This window comes from Lepidochelys kempii, chromosome 4 (genome assembly GCF_965140285.1).
Source record: "Lepidochelys kempii isolate rLepKem1 chromosome 4, rLepKem1.hap1, whole genome shotgun sequence".
Taxonomy (NCBI): Eukaryota; Metazoa; Chordata; order Testudines; family Cheloniidae; genus Lepidochelys; species Lepidochelys kempii.
Genome location: NC_136383.1, coordinates 9506163 through 9527862, shown reverse-complemented (window position 1 = coordinate 9527862; position 21700 = coordinate 9506163). Strand labels below are relative to the sequence as shown.

General features: G+C 51.0%; 1 protein-coding gene across 3 annotated transcripts in view; it reads left to right on the top strand.

The window, feature by feature from the left end:
• The window catches only part of RBPMS (RNA binding protein, mRNA processing factor), a 139633-nt gene that overhangs the window by 88234 nt on the left and 29699 nt on the right, over positions 1-21700 (top strand). For 2 of the 3 annotated variants that reach the window (XM_073340330.2, XM_073340331.2), the window contains one exon: positions 15017-15147. The exons of the other annotated variant lie outside the window; for it this stretch is intronic. In XM_073340330.2, coding sequence (XP_073196431.1) covers positions 15017-15147 — 131 coding nt within the window. The remainder of the gene's footprint in view (positions 1-15016; positions 15148-21700) is intronic. 3 annotated transcript variants of the gene reach the window in all.

The window sequence follows — 21700 nt, the reverse complement described above, 5'->3', positions numbered from 1 at the left end:
CTAGTGCCAACTTTCCAAAGGGCCGGGGGCTGCTCGACCCCAGGCTCTGCCCCAGGCCCTGCCCCCACTCTACCCCTTCCCCCAAGGCCCCACCCCTGCCCTGCCTCTTCCTGCCCCTACTCCACCCCCACCCCGCCTCTTCCCACCCAGTTCTTTGTCATCTCTTTCTCCCCCCCCCCCCAAGCCTCCTGAATGCTGCGAAGGTGCGGGAAGCACGGGGGCGTTGGGGGAGAGCTGATGGGGGCTGCCGGTGGGTGCTCAGCACCAGCCAACATGTGAACTAACCAAGATTAATTATGTCCAAAATATAGAATTTTATTCTGTAACATGAACTCAGGCAATTAAAACAACCATTTAAAATGTAATAAATTAACGGAACAGAGCTTATGAAGAGGAAAGAACACTCCACTTCACGTACACTTACACCAACCATGGCTTTCACAAGTCAGTGTACGTCAAGCCTTTGTTTTCTTTAATGGCCCCCCAGGTGGAGTGGTAAGGGTAGTGCACCGACCCCTGATGCCATGTGGAATGCTGAGCGGGGTACAGGGAGGTCCGGATATAGCGTTCTCTATGGGCTGCAGCTCCACCAGACTTTGCAGCATCTCTGTTTGCTCTCTGAGAAGCACAAGCACCCCTTGCTGCATGCCACTCTCTTTTTCTTGCACCTTTCTCCTCTCCACTCTATCCTTGTCTAAGCTGTCTGCAAGGGTGATCCTCCAGGCCCTGGGCTCAATCTCTGATGCAGCATTGGCTTGAAGGCTCTCACTGAACATGTCATGACAAGTCCTCTTCTTTCTCCTCCCTATCTGGCTCAAGCATTCTGTGGGTGTGGAAGGGGAAACCCTGTAGGCTACAATGGCAGCAGCTGCAGCTACAACACACAGCGGTTCCATTGTCAGTGTATTCACGATGGAAATCGAAACTTACCCTGCTGAACTCACTCCCCTTATTCCCCCAAAGCACTAGGCTCTCACTTCGGCTTGGGAGTGATAAAGCATGGCACCAGACATGGAGAGTATAGTGAGGAGGGACTCGCTCACTGGCATGATTATAGGAGTGTAGGGCAAAGGCACTGAATGCTGGCACATCCTCAGCCCTCACCTCTTCTCTCTATGCCTTTCTGTGGGTGATCTCAGCCTCAGCCATGGCTCTCATGACCGGCGCGATGCCGACGACTCACAGATCTGCCTCTCCGTGTGGGACCTTCCATTCCAACCAAACCCTGGGCCTGTCTCTCTGACATCTCCTCTGGGGTGTCCAGTCATCACCGAAACTTAACATGGTCAAACCAGTCTCCGGATCCTTCCCTTGAAGCCTCCCGTCACACTTCCTGTCTGATCTTGATGTCATCAACCGCACCCAGAGATAACCCACAACCTTCGCGTTATCTCTGACTCAGACCTCTCCTTTGACCAGCACAGCCAGGCCATGCTTGGTCCTGCTGCTTCTCCCGGCATAGCCTCTCTGAGATTGGACCTTCCCCCCTGCCCTCCTGGCCAACTCTCTGGTCCAAGCTCTGATCATCTTGCTGCTGGACTCCTCTCTGGCCGTCTCACCGTCGCCTAACCTGCTTTCTGACTACATCATACCTTTTGAGTCCCTCTATTGGCTTCCCTCCTCCACCACATCAAACCTCACTTCCTGCCCTGCCTGACAAAGCCCTCCACAGCTGGCCCCCATTCTACCCAACCTGCTCCCAAGGTGGGACTCTGCCCTTTACACCACCACCAGCAGCAGCAGCAGCTCGATGGCCCAGTCAGCACTTCTCCTCATGCTCTCTTCCAGGCCTTGTGCGAATCAAAGGCACCAATGGGACCCAACGCCCAGTGACATCCAAAGGCAGCTGGGCACCCAGCCACCCTGCGTGCCTGGGAAACTCTTCTCAACAATAACGACAGCCCTGCAGCCACATCCTAGCACAGGGCTGGTGCCCAGAACTCACTCAGGTCATGCTGGTGGGGCGCTTTTCCGTGATCTCCCTCCCTGGCATGGCTCGAGGAGGGAGATGTTTGTGGGTACCCGGAAGCCGCCCCTAAAACATTGGGCAGCATCAATTTTCATCACTTCTTTATGAGCCAAGACCTATGTTCTTAAAGGGCTGGACTGAGCTTTCAGTGTAGCTGCACTGCCCCAGGGGGGCTCCAAGCAGCCGCTGGGCCATAGAGCAATTCTATCCCTGAGCCCCTCTGGTCAGAGGGCAGGGAGAAAGATTCCTCATTCTTTCATGGGGTACACTCTATTTCCCCGGCAATCCCAGCAAGTTCTGCCAGCTAGCACGTGGTGACGGGGGATGCAGAGCTATGTATCCCCCACTCATGCATTTCCCTGCCCACTTGCTTGCAGGCAGTGGAGTTATGGAGCCCACAGCAGACTATGCTCTCCTGAGCTGCAGTGTGGCCAGGCAGGGCTGGTTCGTGTGGCTTCCTTAGGGCGTGGGAAAATCCAGCCCTAATTAAATACATGAAAACCGCGACTCCTGAAAACTCGAGGCCGAGGCTGCTACGCTGGGGAGCTGTTCATAGAACTGGAGCGTTCTTATAAGTGGGGTGTGCATGAAAAATGCAAGAGATGTTTTATAAATGCCCGTGCAATGGCCGTGAGTGCACACACCAGCCTTGTAAGTGGTAGGGGAAATGAAATCAGGTCACCCTGCCAGTGGGGAGCATGGAGGAGATAAAAACATGCATTAAAGCAGGCACTCTCTGGTACACCAGCCGAGGAGGGCTGTTCCTCCATACATGAACCAGCTACACTCTGTCTACGGAGGACCTAGTCACCTGGGGGTGAGACATAAATTGTCAGCTCCTTCCTTTTTAGCAGTGCGAGATATTTATGCAGGTGAGCAGCTGCGCCTAAGAGCCCCCAGGAGGGAAAGGGCAGCAGAAGTGGAGAGGTGAAGAGAGAAGGCGGCGGTCACTCTGATTGAAATGACACGGCTTTCCTGCCAATCCCAAAGAGCAGCTCACACGCTGCAGCCCTAAAGGATCCAGGGAACATTTGTTCTGGTAGTAGTGCAGAGTTTCCCGATGGCGGATCCTGATCCTCATCCCCCAGAGGTGCTCCCTTCCCTGTATGCTCTCGCTTCCCCTAGGCAGCTGGCTGCTGACTCTCTGCTCACTGGCCCACCTGCTTCCTCCACGCTGCAGCTGCTTCCTGGATCCTGCTTTAGCGTGACCTCACCCATGTCTCTTTTCCAACTACCAGTCAGGCCTTGGCCCCGTCAATCCACCCCACACACACACACACACACATGCTTTTTACTCGTTAGAGGAGTGGCTGAAGGTTGCAGTCAGGCACTCTTTGATTATCACAGTGCATCTGTATGGAAGGGTAACCACAGGCCAAGTGCACAGGCATTGTGGCTCAGCACCGTTCATGTGGATCCGAAGCAGAAACGAGACTGTTCATTGCAGAAAGTTGTACATGGAGGTTCGGATTCCCGATAGACAGGGCTGCTATTATGGCATAATGATACTTGCAGTAATCACAGTATTCACTGTCTGCTAGAAATCCTGGTGCGTTTTCATATTACCTGGCGTAAGGGAAACTGCTCTCACACGTTCACTTCCCTGAATCAAGGCAATTAAAACACAGGCTTCTCTTCAAACTGTACACATGATGCAGCCCTGCGAAGTGTGAACATCTCTGCTGTGGAGCCTACAGATCTACAGCGTGAAAGAGACACTACCGTACAACATTATAGTGGTGCAACAGCCCCTCCATAATTAAGGTGGCATCAAAACATCTGTTTAAAGCGCAGTCTTTCTATACCATCTAAAATCGACCTGCTTAGTTGGATTCCTTTGAAATGTGGTGTGAACTCAGGTGGGTATGGGATTGGGCGACTGACCCAAATTTGGAGTTATTTGAGCCAGGGATTCCAGAGACATAAGCCCAGAAATAATACCCCTTTTTAAAAACACATTTCTAGGTGGGGATTTTTCTTGTCCAGAGCTTGCGGTCAAACTATTGCTGTGATGCAGGTAAAAATGGGCTCAGTCTGTTGAGTTTTACCCACAGTTAGTGCCTGGCATCCACTACATTTTTGTGCGACCGAAATGGTGAACACTATGTCAGACAATGGACATTTTTACACTATGCACGCTCCACTACCGAAAAATGGCGAGAGTGTTCCATTCCGGCCATTTTACAAGGCTTTAAAACTCAACTCTTGTAAGTGCTCTAAAATGCAAATGGTTACTCATATTGCTTTGAAATTTAGTATGCCTTGTGGGGGCAGATTGCAGTGTTAGTCATCCAAATTTGGGGTCATTTGACGTAGGGGTTCCTGAGTTATAGGGCCCCCCCCAAAAAAGGTTTCCTTCTGCTGCCTGGCACTGTTAAACTGGGCGGTGCTCATGACTGGATGGCTCACAGCCTGTATTGCATTTGATGACTGCGAACGCACCCTTCAGTTAACATAACTAAGGACACATTCATCATAAACCTATACCTTAGACAAAAGGAGTTTTGGATTAAGTGGCTGGAGATTGCCACAATTTGTAGCCCGGTTTACACTAGAACATTAGGTCAGTTTAACTGCGTTGGTCAGGTGTATGAAAACGTCCCCGTGTAGACAGCACTAGGTGGCCGGAAGAATCCTTCCATTGACCTAGCGAACGCCTTGCGGGGAGGTAGATTCCCTATGCCGACGGGAGAACTCCTCGTTTACCCTGCAGTGCTACAGGGGAGCTGCTGCAGCCTTTTAAGTGTGCAGACCTGTGAGGGCAGGTCTACACTTACAACGCCGCATTCGCACGGCCGTAGCACTTCCATGGCGATGCCCTCCACTGACAGGAGCCCGCTCTCCCGTCGGCGTAATGAATCCGCTTCCCCTCTCACATAGCGCGGTCTACATGGGGGGTTAGGTCAGTATAACTCCGTTGCGCAGGGGGGTGAAAAATCCACCCCCCGGGGCGACGTAGTTCTACCGATGTAGGTCTGTAGTGTGGACCTGCGTCATGAATGGCAATTTTGTTCTGAAGGAATATATTCAGAGTCTTTCGGGGGCAGGGGGGATTAGATGTCTGAATGGTTCCTGGGAGAGGAGGTATAATTAGGTGGCAGATGAGTGGGGGGGAATAGAGGGAGAGGGGTTCAGGGCTGCGGCGAGAGGAGGAGGCTTGGGAGGGGGATACATGGGGATGGGGGGAGGGGAGATAGGGGTTGGGGCTCAGGTGAGGAAGGCTTAGGGTTAAGGAAAGTGCAGCAAGCGGGGCAGTGGGAAGAGAAATGTGAGGGTGAGTGGTCTGGGGAAGCTATGGGGCAGGGGCAACTGTTAGCCCCTCAAGCACCTCTCCCATGTGGGTGCCCAGATCTGGAGGGGGGGCTCTTGCTCTTCTTGGGGTGTCCATGCCCCCTCGTATGAGCTGGGATATGCCCCATGTGGGTGTCTGACCCCTCTCACTGTCCCCATGCTACACCAGGAGTCGGACTCTCCACATGAGCCAGGATCTGGGGAAATCCTGCCCCTTTGGGTGCGGAGCTGAGAAATGGCATGTCCTATGCATAGCAGAGGCTCTAAAACACTCAGAAGGGGGTGGGACCACCCACTGAGCTGAATGGAGCAGTTCACATGTCTCGTGCTTTTGTTTCAGGGTGTATTTGCCTCCATGGGGTGTTCTCATTCCTGCTGCAATGGGTGTGGAGAGAAGCCCTTTCCCTCCTTCCTGTTTAAAGGACAATGCTCTAAAATGTGCACTGATTTTCTTGGAATCTGGGGTAGCTTGTGGGAGTGCAGGGTAGGGTTAGCAAGCCACATCTGATATCATTTGAGCCAGGGCTCCAGATAGCTAAGCCCTGAAAACACAGAAACTTTTCTGAAAAGCAGCGAAGTGTTTTTTTGCTGAGATCTAGCGCGCAAACTGTAGCTGTGAGATAAGTCAAAATGGTGCCAGTTGTGGATCTGTGCAGTAAACATGTAATAATTCATGTTTGCTTGTTACACTATAGTGTATTGACCGTGGGCACAGCAGAATAGTCAGCAGCCCGTCCAGCCAACGTTCTTGGAGACAGAGGACTTTGTGGGGGGCAGACACGGACGGAGCAGATAGGGAGAGGTGCTGTGGCTGTGAAGGGGTGGGCAATGTGGATGGGTCGTAGGCAAGCGTTGGATTGGTTGTTTGGGACCTTTTATATTTTACTATCCCCTGGGGAAGTTGGGGTGGGGAGAGTGGCTACTCCCTGATCTTCGGGCAGATGTGGTGTTTCCAAAGATACATAGGGTGCGGGTTGGGAACTCACAGCACAGGTACGTTGACTGCTGAGGGGAAAGTGATACGTGCACTACCAGAGTTGCTAACTGGCCATTGAGCTGTGCGGCTGGCAGAGTAAAGACGTCTGTGTTAACGGGGCGTAGTGGGGCAGTGCGGAAAGAGGGCAGAGTTAGGGTAGGATGGGCAACCTTACCTTTGCATTTCCTGGTGTCCAGAAGTTTGTGTTTTGCTCAGCTCAGGGCAAGGCTGCCCTTAAAACAGTGCAGCTGCACTGCTGTAGGGCTTTAATGAAGACGCTCTAAGCCGACGGGAGAGAACTCTCCTGACGCCGTAGGACCGTTGACACAGCGCTGTCTGCACTCAGGGTTAGGTCGCGCACCGGTGTGGAATTTTTACAGAACACTAAGTATAAGTTCTGCAAGGGAGCGACCTACCACCAAGCAACCTGAACTCTGCATTAATATCGTTTTTTGCCATTGAATTAACTAAGGCCAGGTCTACACTACAGACTTATATTGATATAACTACATTACTCAGAGGTGTGAAAAATTCACAGCCCTGAGCGACACATTATACCGACCTAACCCTGTATGTAGACAGCGCTATGTCATTGGAAGAGTTTCTCCCACCAACATAGCTCCCATCTCTTGGGAAAGTGGATTTCTTGACTGTTAGACCACATTGTGCCTTCCTCCAGAGGCAGTCCACATACAGAAGATAACAGCCTCCAAGCCGGGTTTGGGTAGGGTTGAGGTTATGAGCAGATTCCATCCATGTCTGTTGTGAACCACCATTGCACCTCTTGGGGACTTGCCTGGATGGTTTTAGATACTGTTATCCCACTGTCTCTGTGGGTACCTGCAGCCTCTCTCTCCATGCATTCTTCCATAGAGAACAGTTTAGACAGTTGGTAGGGGGTCATTCTAGCAACATCGGCAAACAATTGTAGTTGGTATCTTTTGGTGACTGTAGTCACACGCTGCACTTTCAGTCTTCTAGGGGTGTTGTCCTCTCTTAGTCTATCGAGACTTGTCACAACTAGGACATGGTGCAGTTCAAATGTCTGCAGCTTTTGCTCCAGATGCTTTGTCAGTATCAATGTTTCACAGCCGTAAGGTAATGAGGGTACAATGAATATTGGGTATAACCTGGGTTTAGCTGTCATGTCCTCTGAGGTACGGTTCAAACCATTTTTATTCAGGCATGTGAACATTTTGCTGGCAGTAGCTATCCACTTGTCAATGGCATTTTCATAGCAGTTATCATGTGGTATGATGGAACCCAAGCAGCAGGAGCTGTCTGCTTGTTCAGTGTCTATATGTTGCATCCAAAAAAAGACCATTAAGGTTGCAAAGTTGACACTCCAGAGTTAGGAAATGCCAGAATCAAGGCAGCCCAGGTAACCTCAGCCCAGCTCCTGGGTACTTATGCATTATGATACTGTCTGTAATGACATTAGCACATGCTGGTTTTTCCCCACGTCATTCGGTGCACAGGATGGATGGCACTCACTTTTTATCTGCACCATTCAGTCAGTGGTCCCTTACCTTATTTCCTGCTCACCCGTCATACTGAATTACTCAAATAATAAACTGGTTTCAGAGTAACAGCCGTGTTAGTCTGTATTCGCAAAAAGAAAAGGAGGACTTGTGGCACCTTAGAGACTAACCAATTTATTTGAGCATGAGCTTTCGTGAGCTACAGCTCAAGCTTATGCTCAAATAAATTGGTTAGTCTCTAAGGTGCCACAAGTCCTCCTTCAAATAATAAACCCTTTCACCTGTGGCTCCACGTATGAAACCAGCCCAGCTCAGCAGTGATTAAAAGTCATTCCTATCTGATGGATGGCTGGTGGCCCCTAGATGAGCTGAGTGTGGTGGGCCCCAATTCCAGCTCTCACGTCACAAACTCAGTGCTCAGCATAGGAAGGCTCATGAGCGAGGCCAAGAACTGTCTGGGCCGTGGAGGATGAACGGCCCCTTTCACCCCAACAGCTCAGAGCTGGGCAGGTTGGCAGGGGCAGCAGATGAGGGAACAGCCCTCTAGTTAAACAGCCCCGAGCTGTTGAAGCAGTACCTTTAACCAACCATAAATCCACATCACTTCCAAAAACCATTAAGCTGACGTTTATTGTAATATGCAAAGTATTTGCAAATTAGCTCATCAACTAATTTGCATACAGTGTCAGACAGGGAGCTGCGCAAGGCTTGGCAGTTGCGATGATGAAGGATCACAGGGTATCGACGATTTCTAGTGGAGGAATGAGGCTGGAACAGCTCTGAACCGCAGCTTGCTCGCACCACTGTTCAGCTAGCACAAGCTGGTGGGAGGGGTGGCTTGGAAAGCAGGGGGGCGGCGTGGGGAAAGCTAGAAGGCTTTGAACGAAGGGGCTCTCTCCACAGCATTTTCAAACCTTGTTGGTTGCTAAAAGGCCATTGTCGAGCCAATCAGTCGGACAACGACCCGACCAGTCAGGATTTTCTTCAGCTCGTCTTTCAAAGGGACGTTCGGCTCACCCAGAAATAAAGCCCAACCAAAGCCATTACCAGCCACAGGGTGCTCCTGCAGCTTACCCTGCAGCACCCACCTTGGGAGGGCTGCACTGACCTCACTGCCAGGCTGTAAACGCACATCCAACGCACAGTGCTGATACCCTAGGAAGCGGGCCGCTCGCTGTGTATGTTCTCTTCTGCGAGCTGAGTGCGGGGGCTGCTTTGGGTGTGCGAGCGGAAGGTGCAACCAAGGGGAGTATTGTCACCCGGAAAATCAGCATTGCCTGAATGGGAGAGCTTCCAAAAGTAATCATCCCGTTCCGGCTGTGCTGGTGGTAAATGCTGGGAAGCAGGCGGCTCGCTGCAAAGCATCTGTGCATCTCCCTGAACTCAGACACTTGTTTGTTTGTCCTTTTTAGTGGTTCATTTTTGTTTTGTTTTTTTAATTTAAAGAAACGAGACTGGAATTTCTCATCACCTTCTGCCTTTGATGGTTCAGATTTGTTGTTTCTGATTCAGCCCAGGTACACGAGATGTTCTTCTCCCTCTTTCTCGGAATACGCTCCATCGGTATCCTTCTAATTAGATGGACTTCAGTCCATGTGTGCGTGTAGGAAATGTTCGGTAGAGCAGCCTACACAAGGCCAGGGTGACCAGACAGCAAACGTGAAAAATTGGGACAGGGGTGGGGGGTAATAGGAGCCTCTATAAGAAAAAGATCCAAAAATTGGGACTGTCCCTATAAAATGTAAACTGTAAACAAAACTGTTTCTTTTGCTAGCCTTGTGTAGGGTGGCCAGATGTCCCCTATAAAATGGGGACATCTGGCCACCCTACATAAGGCTAGCAAAAGAAACACGTGAGAATCTGGAAATGCCGACATTCAGGTTGCCTGCACAATGTCCACTCTGCCTCCTTGTATGTAGGCACTGTGATACAGTCGTGTCACTTATTTAGTGGCCTTGTGGTAGCACCTAGAAGCTTCAGGCGCAGATCAGGCTAGGTGCTGTACAACCACAGAACAAAAATGAGTTTACAATCAAAGTATAAGACCAGAGGAGCAGGTGGATACAGACAGATGGGGAGCACAAGCAATCAAGTCTTTATTTGCACTTAGGACCAGACTTTCAGAAGTATTCAGCATCCACAGTCAGGGCCAGATTCTCCAGAGAGCTTGGCTCCCGAGATGCAGAGCTCTTCTGCGAATTTGTCCCTGCCTACCACCGTGGGAGCTTCTGGGTGCTGAGCTCTTTGCAAAACCTGGTCCCAGTGTGGGTGCTAAGCCCGTGAAACTCTGCCTTTGGTATCCATGAAAAGGAAAGTGCTCCGTCCATCCAGGAACCGGGCAAAGTGTGGGCAGCATCACATGTTACTCCTGGGCCTATAGGCATCAGTTCCTGCAGCTTACACTGCACTGGTACCACAAAAAAGCAGCTAACAGTGAAGTCATTTTTTCAAGCTTTTTTTTTTTTTCTCCCCATGTTGAAAGATTATTGTAGTTTCTGACCAGGGAACACTCACTAGTAAGTGAACAGCACCACGTTCTGAGTGGGACCACACTTCCTTGCTGTTTCTGATCGGCTGCCACTGGCAGAAAAATAGAGTGGGCTTCTTTTTATGGAAAAAACCTCATGAATGAATCAGGTCCTACGCATTAGCTGTAAATAAACCTCCAATAAAGTTCACAATAAAGTTCACTATGCGTAAGTAATGCAAGCCCTGGGAGTAATAAATCCCACAATTTAATCAGAATCTTAAACTTGGTATCAACTTCCCTACTGTTATTTATCTTTTTGGGGTAAGCAGCTTTTTCCATGGTTGTTACCCCACAAATAATTTATGATGCTGTTAAATCATTCACAGCTGTGTAGTTCCTGTGGCATCTACACAGATCAGTAAAGTGAAGGCTCACAACTAACCCTAGGAAAACAGTAAATTAAAAGAGGCAGCTTCTGCAACAAGGGAATTATCTAGCAATTGCAGCAGGTTTGCAAGTCTGGTGTTCCTGTGAGATATGCAATAGGGCAGAACAGCCTTAAAGGGCTTGTACTGAGCCTTCCTGGCATGCTCCTACACTGTCCCCCAGAACCTCAGCGGGCGTAAATCAGCATAGCTCCACTGATGTCAATTATTTGTCTGATTTCCACCAGCTGAGGATCTGGCTCTCTCATCCCTGACAGTACCTGCTATGTCTGAATACTGTGTGCCAGCAGTTCCCTAGGGCTTCTCTCCCAAGAGAGCCTGTGTTGGAAATGGTCTGGGATGGCACCAGGAGGAGGACAGCTCCTGTGACTCCTTGGAGAGATCCAGCTTTCTGCAGAGCATAAAATGTGATGGAAGCTGCCAGGCCAGCACACACTGGACAATGAGGGCTTGGGACCCAGGCTCTCCCCATGCCACATCTCAGCTGAAATACCCTGTGAGTGCTGAGAAAAACCCTTAGCTGTCACCTCCGTGGGGCTAGTGAGGCCCATGCAGCTGAGGAGGGGCTAGGGCTGGCAAGGTTCTTGCCACTGGGGAGAGTCTTGAGTTGGCGAGACCCACATGGCTGGGGAAGGTCGGGGCGGGGGGGCAGGCCCCCGTGGCTGGGGAGGGTTTAGGGCTGGCGAGGCTCAAGCATCTGGGGAAGGTCTGAGGCTGGCCAGGCCCCTGTGACTGGGGAAGGCCTAGGGTTGGTGAGACCCTTGTGACTGGGGAGGTTCTTAGGCTGGCAAGGTCCCTGTGGCTGGGGAAAGTCAAGACCCCCATGTTCGGAAGCGTCTAGGGCTGGTGAGAATCATGCAGCTGAGGAGGATCAAATGTGAGTTAAAATTAATTAAAAACTGGGCCCTTAAAAAAAATTTAGCATCTGTCAGACTTTTCTTTCTCCCAAATGATCTTAACAACAGACTAGCACATATAGTCTTCAGACTCTTGGTATAGGTAAAGTTAATGATGATCTTGCACATAGGCTATATTGGAAGAAATTGAGCTAAGTCATTAATGGTAGTTGTCTCTAATTGTATTATTCTACAGGCTACAGATAGGCCTGTAATGTCATTAATGCCTGTAATGTCATTGTCTGTAATGACTCAGGGATAGGATGGAGACTGGACGTACGTCCAGAAGCTTCATTGGGAGATTATTTGGCCCAACTGCTTTTCTGTGGCTACCTGCTGGCCCAGATATCAGTTCCTGAAAGGTTTCTCATAGCACTGCTGCCTTGGCTCCCCTGTGCGCTGAGACACAAGCAAAGCGGGACCCTTTAAAGCACAGACAATGGGACTCAGGCACTGGGCTGCCCCTGCCCCCTTCACATGGTGCCATCTCACTAACACAGCCCTCGAAACAATAGGTCAGTTGCAAATTAGGGCTGGATTCTCCCCTGTGCCTTGGCTGCTCCAGTGATGCAAAGCAGCTATAAACTCACCCTACGTGACTGGCCCACTCCAGCTTCTTTGTGCTGGTCTGGTGTACTGGTGAATCTGTCCTTTGAAGTTAACATTTAAACTATGGTTTAAGGGCGTCTATCTATCTATCTTCAGATAATTAGAAATATCACATGGCAGCATGCTCTTTGGGTCTCTCATGTAGTATTCACATATGACATTTTAAATAATTTTTACCAAACGAAGGAAACTCACAAAAAAACAACCTTAAAATGGAGTTATGTTGAGATTATGTGTCAGTAATTTAAGGGTAAAAAAATTACAGGGATTCTATAATTACCCCAATGCAAGTGTTATAAAGCCAGGTAATTCACATTAAGAGTACACTTAAAAGAAATCCGAATTTGTTAAGATAAGAAACGCACAATGAGGGCACCTGAAGAACCTTAACTCTGCCCTGCCACAAGGAAAAATATGGAAAAAAAAGAATGCATTTTTACAAAGAAATGCAATCCAATCTGGGACCACAAACACTGAAATGCCCTACCCAGACCCGTAGGGTTCTCACAGGCACATAAAAGCGGCCATACTGGGTCAGACCACTGGGCCATCTAGCCCAGTGTCCTGTCTTCTGACTGGCCAGTGCCAGGTGCTTCACAGGGAATGGAACTGACCAGGGCACTTATCAAGTGATCCATCCCCTGTTGTCTAGTCCAGCTTCTGGCAGTCAGAGGTTTAGAGCCATCCAGAGAATGGGGCTGCGTCTCTGCCCATCCTGGCTAATAGACTTTTCCTCCTATCCTCCATGAATTTATCTAGTTCTTTTTTGAACCTCATTCTAGTTTTGGCCTTCACAACATCCCCTGGCAACAAGTGCCACCGGTTGAGTGTGCCTTATGTGACTGTGCATTCCTTATGTTTGTTTTAAACCTGCTGCCTGTTAAGTTCATCGGGTGACTCCTGGTTTTTCTGTTGTGAGCAGGAGTAAATAGCACTTCCTTATCACGTTCTCTACACCAGTCATGCTTGTATAGACCTCTGTCGTATCTCCCCTTAGCTGCCTCTCTTCTAAACTGAAGAGTCCCAGTTTTATTAATCTCTCATGTGGAAGCTGTTCCATCCCCCCAGTCATTTCTGTGGCCCTTCGCTGTACCTCTTCCTATTCTAATATATCTTTTTGGAGACAGGATGACCAGAACTGCACACAGTATTCGAGGTGTGGGCGTACCATGGGTTTATGCAGCTGCATTATTATTATTTTCTGTTTCATTATCTATCCTTTTGCTAATGGCGCCTAACATTTGACTGTCACTGCACATGGAACAGATGTTCTCAGAGAACTAGCCATGATAACGCCAAGATCTCTTTCTTGAGCGGTAACAGCTCATTTTGAGTCCATCATTTTGCACGTTCAGTGGGATTATGTTTTCCAATGCACATTCCTTTGCCTTTATCAACACTGAATTTCATCTGCCATTCTGTTGCCCAGTCACCCAGTTTAGTGAGATCCCTTTGTAACCCTGCCACAGCAGCACTGCCAACCATCTGGGTCTGCTCTGCTGCCCTTTGTTCCCTGGCTGCACTAACGTGTGCCCCGTAGACACTTCCCACTGAGAGTGTTGCATGCAGAGACCCCATTGATGGATGAGATAGAGAGATGGCCAGATGGCCACTAGCTGCCATTTCCCCCCAGCCATCCTCCTCCTTGTCCCCCATCTGCCTTCTTCTGCACCTCTCCTTTTTCCCCATATGGCATAACGGGGAGAGGATTTCTCTTGGTGATCAGGCCCCAGCTGTGCATCTTTGGCAGCTGGTAAATGGCTCTGACCAGACCATCAGGACATAGTTTGGGTACTCAGTGTCCACAGCCAGGCTGATGTTTCTAACTCCCAAAGCGACGACACTATCAGCTTCCCTTTCCCTCTAGCCAGCAGAACTCATGCGTGGCCTCTCTGCAAATGCCAGTGGTTGTAATGCTTTGAGTTCTTCTAGACCAGTGGGGCTCAATCCATCATTGCTCTGTGGCCCCTTTTCCCCTGTCAGGCTGGCACAAAGGGCCCAGCGGGCGGGAGTGCCCCTGGCTCAAGGGGCCTGCACACCATGCACAGAACCAGTTCCATGCCACCTCTGCAGTAGCCTCAAGGTGGAGTGGGGGGGGTGCCCTGGAGCAGGAAGGGGCAAGGCTGGATGCACCCTAGGGCAGGCTGTGGCAGAGGGTGCAGTGGCCCCAGACTCTGAGCAGGGAGGCATGACCCAGGCCCTCTCTCCCTGCACCGGCACAGGAACGATCCGGCCTGTGGTGCACCCCAATCACTGTACTGCCGTTGTCACACACGCCCCGGGCAGCGTCAGCACTCAGTCTGTTTGGTTACAATGCTTACGTGTCTCTTTTACTGCTTGCTGCCTTGCATCACCGAACGGTGCAGTGTCCTGGCCCAGCAAACCCGGTCTGGGGCTCAGCCTGTAACTGTGGCTAACAGTCTCCACCCAGGGGAAATATTCCCCCTTGATTCGTACTCGGAGCTTCTCCCCCTTGCGACACAGTGGCAGCGAAACACCTCCCGTCAGTTTTGAAAGGGCTAAGTGTTCTGGTAGGTAAATGGTCTCCCTTGCGGGAACCCTGGTCCCCGTGCAGTAGCCCGTTCCGAGACAAGTCCGTCCGATGGGGAGTCTCTTCGGCCAGCTGTCATCCTGTCATCCCAGTCGCCTACTCTCCCGCCGCTACCCTGTCACGTTAGCACACAGTCCTGCGCGGATCACAGTGGCTCTGAGACCCTCCTCCAGAGCAGTGTTTTTCCCCCCGGTCTTTTGGCTTTTCCCTCTGAGCTTAGGTAGCAGTTGCCGGAGGAGTTGCCGGAGGTGAAGCGAGCTCTCTTGTGCGGTTGTTTTGAACATTGCTGTTTTGTAACCATGAACTCTCCTTATTCTTTTCTTGCAGATGAGCTCACAGTGCCTGCACTTTACCCCAGTAGCCCTGAAGTGTGGGCGCCGTACCCTCTGTACCCAGCGGAGTTAGCACCTGCTCTGCCTCCTCCTGCTTTCACCTATCCCGCTTCACTGCATGCCCAGGTAATTTATACCAACCAGCCACAACTTCGCTCACTCTACCACCGGTCCTTTCGAAGCTGGGCCCCCCAGCGCACCCCTGTACAACTAACCCCTGTCCGGCTAACAGACCCTCCTCCAGAAGATTAATGAGCTCACCTCAATCAAGCTGACCCATCCTCCGGGGACGGGTGGGGACAGGCTTACCGAGATGATTGCGCACACTGCCTGATGTATCCCAGAACCTCTCTCTTCCTTAATCCTTTCACTTTCATTCACACAAAGGACACGGGAGGCAGTTCTAGAATCTACCGGGTATTGAAGAACCCCGTACATATGTACCTCTGGATATATGTACTGTGCAGCCCAGACTGGCACGTGCGGCTAATTATCTGGAAGGCAATCAGTGTGGCGTGTGTTTGTGTGGCTGGGTGTGTTTGGAGTTGGCCACCCGTAAGGTCAGGAGTTTGGTGCTGTAGCCTAGATGTCAGGGCTCCCGATCCCAAGGTAGGTGCTCCAGTGCTGGGCTACACGAGCAGCTGTCGCTGCGTGTCGGTCGCACGGACGTGGACAGATCAACGTGCTGCAGCTGCAGTTGGTCACTGGGTTGGTGTTCGCTGGTGATTAATAATGCTCCTTCCACCTCACGCACCGGTGTTTTCAAGCCAGAAGCCACCACCACTGTTGAGAGAGGAGTTCAGGCTCCTTAGCTGGTCATCCCTGGCAGGTCTGCTAGGCTGCGGACAAAAGTGTCGGGGGATGGGTCATTCGCCCCCAGCTTAGGTCTGGGGTGCCCAGGGTCTGCTTGGGGTACATTTTTGCAGCTGCTGCCCAGCTCTGCTCCAAGGAGCGGGGATTAGTGTGAGCAAGGAGATGAGGATTTGCAACAGCCCCAGAAACCTTCTGGGTTCAGGTGATCCCAGCCGAATGAAAGGTGGGACTCCAGGCATGGTGCAGGCAAGGGCCTAGTCTGGCTCCTGGGCACTATGGGTTGAATAAGCTGGGTTCCAGCTTCTTAAATGATATGATGGAAGAGAGAACAGAAGAACTCACTTTTGATCAGGCCCTGAAAAATTATTTGTCAGAAACCTTAGAGACGGAAGTCTTAGTCCTTGAGACCTTCCAACACTGACTCCTGCAGGCAAGGGGGCAGGGGCCAGGTGAATCCCTGCTGCGAGCTGGCCACATATGACGACAGCTACATGTAAATGGCAACCACCACCAAGCAAATCACGTTTCTACCCCCCTGAGGGGCCGAGTCTGCAGCGCAATGTTACCAAAGCTGGGGAGCTCCTTCCATCAGAGACTCGTTTTATCACTCCTTGATAGCAACTGCACTTGTCTCCGTACACCTGGCTTGTCTGGAGCGACTTTTCCTGCATTAACAATCCAGACACTTTGATGCTCTTCTGATCTGACATACAAATGCATGTAGTCATGCATGGAGTATCTGAGTAGCTAAGCTGGAGGAGATGCCAGTGATTTCCGCGACATTACACCAGGAGCAATCCATAGCCCAAGCGACAGCCAAAGCAGCGTGCCTTCCATAGAGGGACAGTCAGAAACCCTAGTCCAACATGTTATGGAGCAGTGTATGTTCCTAGGGCAGAATGCACAGCAGCCCAGGAGCATTCACACTCAGCTAAGCAGCAGGAGAGAGGCAAGTCTTACTGCTGTTTGTGATTCCCTTCTCCTCCATGTCCCAACACAACACAGAGAGCAGAACTCTTGAGGCAGCACCAGGCAGCCAAAGAAGAGCTGTGATCCCATGAACTGTTCATCCATATGATCCCATGAACAGCACCTCCCAAGATGAGCGTCAGAGATAGGTAGCAGCATCAGGAAATGCCTACACAAACCAAAGGGCTGGGTGTTACATGCCTGCAAGCTGTGGCCTCTGAGGTGCCCTACCACCAAGCCAACCTGCAAGTGGATCCGCTGAGCTAGGCCAGGGTTCGCTTTGCTGCCGCTCAGTTTGGGCCCGCAGGGAGTTCAATTTTGAGATTTCTTCACTAGCTCTGGTCACTGCAGATTCTTTTCTGCAACTGAGCACATCGTTCCTCCGTCTCCATCGGCAGGTGATGCCGGAGTTAGACAGACTCGGCCACCTTTGGAAAGTGCACAAGCAAGCACTGCCTGCCGAGAGAGGCCATTTTAGAGCCAGCCACTCGCCTTTAGAGCTGTCACACTCCACTGTGGTAGCATAGCCCCATTGAGCTGTTCCCTTTACACTGTCAGCCGCTCGCATGAGGGAAGAGCGGGTCTCAAACTACTTTCTACAATACCTAGTAAATCCACCCCGGCTGTATCTGCTCCCCAGGCTGTGGGTAATTGTCCTCCTTCCACTATTAATGCTGAATGCATTTCCACTGGAGCTGAGCCCAAGGGTTACCGACTAGCGAGGGAGGCTGAAAATGTAGAAAGGCTGACCTTGTTCAAGGGTAAACGTGGGAGAATTCCCGTTCATGCTGCTGCTGCGGATCTGTCTGCGACTGAAAGTGTTGAGTGGGGTGTACGTGTCTGTCCAGGATGAAAAGCCACCAGACAGTGAGAACAAAACTCACCGCTAGATTCAGAGATTTTAGGGCCTGAAGGGACCAACAGGATGGTGCGTTTCTATTCTGGGCTGTAAAAGTTCTTTTCCCACACTCTGCGTTAAAGGGCCAGACTGGTGGACAAATAGCCATGCCAGGCTATCATGTACGGCTGCAATGCTACAGGCTCGGTATAAAACCCAAGGCCTTTCCTTGTTTCCTCTGCCCAGGAAGGGCTGGGGTCAGTGCTTAAAGCACGGCAGTTGGGGAGAATGGCTCTAAATACATGAGTTGATTAGTTATGGGCCAGTTTTTCAAAAGACCCCGACACCCAGCAGCTCCCCGTGTTTGCCATCGTGGGTAGGGACTGCTTTTGGAAAGGCTAGCCTAAACTTAGCCCACAGATTCTCAAGAGAGGGACCTGGACTGGACCAACAGCCCAGGATCCAGGGGCATAAGCCAGGGCTGAGCATAAGCACAAGCTGCCACTTGGGGCTGCCCAACCGCTTGTTGACTCAGTAACTTAGCAGACCCTGGCCCTGGAGGGGCAGAAACACTTGACTCTGGGTTTCCTCCCCCTTGGCAATGTACATCCATGCAGCTGGCTTGCCCGCGCCAGGCCTACCCTTAGAGAGACCCGCTGGTAATGCAGGGACGTTCCCTACAGCAATTCAGATAGTTCATGGAAATGCAGGAACTCGAGTGAGCTCATGAACTTCAGCTTGAAGCAAAGTGCCTGTGACGGGGAGGAAAAGGAAAATGAACTCCAAATGTTTTATTCACAAGCAGTGGTGGAGCAGCCTGCTGGCTAATGCAATCCAGCCAGCCCAGCAAAGTGGAAGGCAGAAACACCAAGTAATGTCACAAGCACTTTTCTGCTCGTTGAACCCTGAAGTTGGGACCCCTAATGGCCCTTGATAGCAGGAGTGCTGTAGTTAAAAATTAACGAGCAAGAGGAATAATTAAATATGGATGACGAGCACTCACTGTGGACTTGGCCTGCCAGCAGGCTGAGCATGCCTGGCTGCTCCTGAACGGCTCGGCGCGGCAGGCAACGCTCGAACATCTCGGTCCGCTCGAGGGCGTTCCTGAAAGCAATGCCCCGTTAGCGCCTCGGTCACAGGCAGCCCCGTTGCTAGGAGAAATGGGCCCAAGGAAGGCTGTCCATGCCAGGGCGGGGGGCAGAGAGAAGGGCGGCAGGCCACACCTGCTTGTCAACCTCCTCGCCCAAGCAACGACCTTCCCTGTCCGCCCTCCCCTGTTGTCCCCAGTGTGCAGCATGGTGCCAGGCCCTGGCCCAAGACATGGAAGGTGTCACCCTGTGGCTCCCCGAGCCCCAACCCCTTCACTGTAGCATCTACCCACAGCTGCAGGCCCAGCTCCTCTCAGATTCTGTAAAGCCCCTTGCTCAGAATCCTGCCTTATTTCTTCCTCATCCCCTTCTTCTCTGCACTTGCTCCTCCTCCTGGCCTTTCTAGTCTCAGACATTCCTTTCTTTGGGGTTTTATACTTCCCCTCCCCATCCTTCGTTCCATGCTCTCCCCCTTCCTCCCAGCAGGGGCTGCTGGCTCAGGGGGGCTGAGCGGCCCATAGCCTTGCCATCTGCGGCATGGCATGGGGTGAGACGAGTGAGTCTGATTTAGCCGGGGTGATGAGCCAATTTATCCATTGTGGATAAATTGGAGAGAGTCCAGCGAAGGGCAACAAAAATGATTAGGGGACTGGAACACATGAGTTATGAGGAGAGGCTGAGGGAGCTGGGATTGTTTAGCCTGCAGAAGAGAAGAATGAGGGGGGATTTGATAGCTGCTTTCAACTACCTGAAAGGGGGTTCCAAAGAGGATGGCTCTAGACTGTTCTCAATGGTAGCAGATGACAGAACGAGGAGTAATGGTCTCAAGTTGCAGTGGGGGAGGTTTAGATTGGATATTAGGAAAAACTTTTTCACTAAGAGGGTGGTGAAACACTGGAATGCGTTACCTAGGGAGGTGGTAGAATCTCCTTCCTTAGAGGTTTTTAAGGTCAGGCTTGACAAAGCCCTGGCTGGGATGATTTAACTGGGAATTGGTCCTGCTTTGAGCAGGGGGTTGGACTAGATGACCTTCTGGGGTCCCTTCCAACCCTGATATTCTATGATTCTATGACTAGTGCAGGGGAAGGGCCATGGTGGCAACATGTGATTTGGTTGGTGGGGAGTGTCCCTTGGATGTATGTGCTCATCTGGCCAGTAGATGGTCTAGCTGGCCAGTGGCTCCTGGGGGTGATCAGTCTGCTGGGGTTCACCAAAACCAGAGCAAACCAGCAGGGATGCAGACAAAGGCCTTGCAGCTGGGCCACCAGAACCCGGATCAGAGCTTCCCTGAAACATGGGAGCGAAATTTCAGCTGCACGGCTCTCGTTACCCAGTTCTGCCACCTGTACTCACATGGAGCAATACCGTCTCTGGGCCCAGCCCCACTGATTTCTATGGACATGCTGGCAGAATAATGCCCTGCTCATTGGGAGTACATATGGCAGAATTGCACCCAGTGGTTACACTGTGGGTATAAAAGGCATGTGGCTGGCCAGGTCTCAGACCTGGCCTCATGCTTCCCCTCTCTGAGCGCGGCTGGGGCAGGGAGCCACATGGAGATGGCATGTCGTGTTTTCCAACCCTGGTGAGAGCCCAGGCTTGTTATGGGAGGGAGCATTGGATGGTTCAGGTAGAAATGGGAGTATACATCCTTTGGTGAATGTAGGAAAATTAACCATTGGCATGTGGTGGATTCTCCATTCATTGGAATGAACATTGGGTGTATCTTATGCTCAAATAAATTGGTTAGTCTCTAAGGTGCCACAAGTCCTCCTGTTCTTTTTGCTTTCTAACAGAGCCACTCTAGTTTAACCATACACTAACCGGGCTGGATGCAGGAATCCCTGGATGAGGTCATAGGGCTTGTGCTATGCTGGGGATCAGATGATCACAATGGTCCCTGCTAGCCTTATTTGGTTGGTGGGGAGTGTAAGCTATGAATCTATGCAATGCAGTCTACCTCCTATAGCCCTCCATCCTCCTGTTCCGTTCCTGGGGCCAAACTATTGCTTCGGGCTTCTCTCGTGTTCGGTATGTCTACTTGTCTAGCCCTAGCTGGGCTTGCCCCAAGCACCAGATGTGAACACCCCCAAGCTAGCCAGCATTTCCACTGTACAGCTGCTTGCAGAGGGTGATTACTCAGCTGTGACAGTAGCATTCAAGGGCTCAGCCCCAGAGGTGGCTGCATTTACGAAACCGTAAATGAAACCAGGCCATGTAAGTTATGAGACTGAAGCAGCGCAGAGGCTGGTAGGTGCAGAGGCTTTTTTGTGCTTCTGCAGCTCGTGCTAAGCTCGCAGGCTTTGGTCCCTATTCTGCTCTAGCAGCATTGGGATCTAGTGATGGGCAAACAAACTGAAAATTAAATTGTTAGGGTGCCAGTTAAGTGCTCAGAGTATTTGCTGTGAGAAATACGTAGAGGACTATTAGTAATATGTGCCAATGACTTTTCAAGGGCAGTGGATTATAACTTATTTTTAATGCACATAAAAGATGAGCATGAACTTTGTAATGATGAAAATGAAGGGCTAACAGCACTGGCATTTGCCACATGCCGGCTGGGGATTCCCTGAGGCCAGCTATGCTAATGCATTTCTGCCCTGAAACACCTTCACGACTCCAGGGTGGGGGAGCCTCTCCTAGTGGAGGCTGCCAGTCAGCCCAAGTCGGCTGGTGGTTTGTTAACATGGGGAAATGGCAATCCATGGCTCATGTAATCCAACAGCTTGTCACTAGTGACCAGATCAGGGTTTAAAGGCAGCACGCCAGAGAGGAGCTGAGAATCCGGAGAGCTCTGCACAAAGTACTTACATAGCTGGCCCTACTTTGGGGGGAAAGGAGTTAGCAAGAAGGTGAAAGGTTTCCAGATTTGCCACAGAGAGGAATTTTCCTGCATGAATGGCCACCTCTGACCTACTGAGAACCCATTTGTCTCAGGCACCAGGTCACATCTGACCCATACTGAGAACAT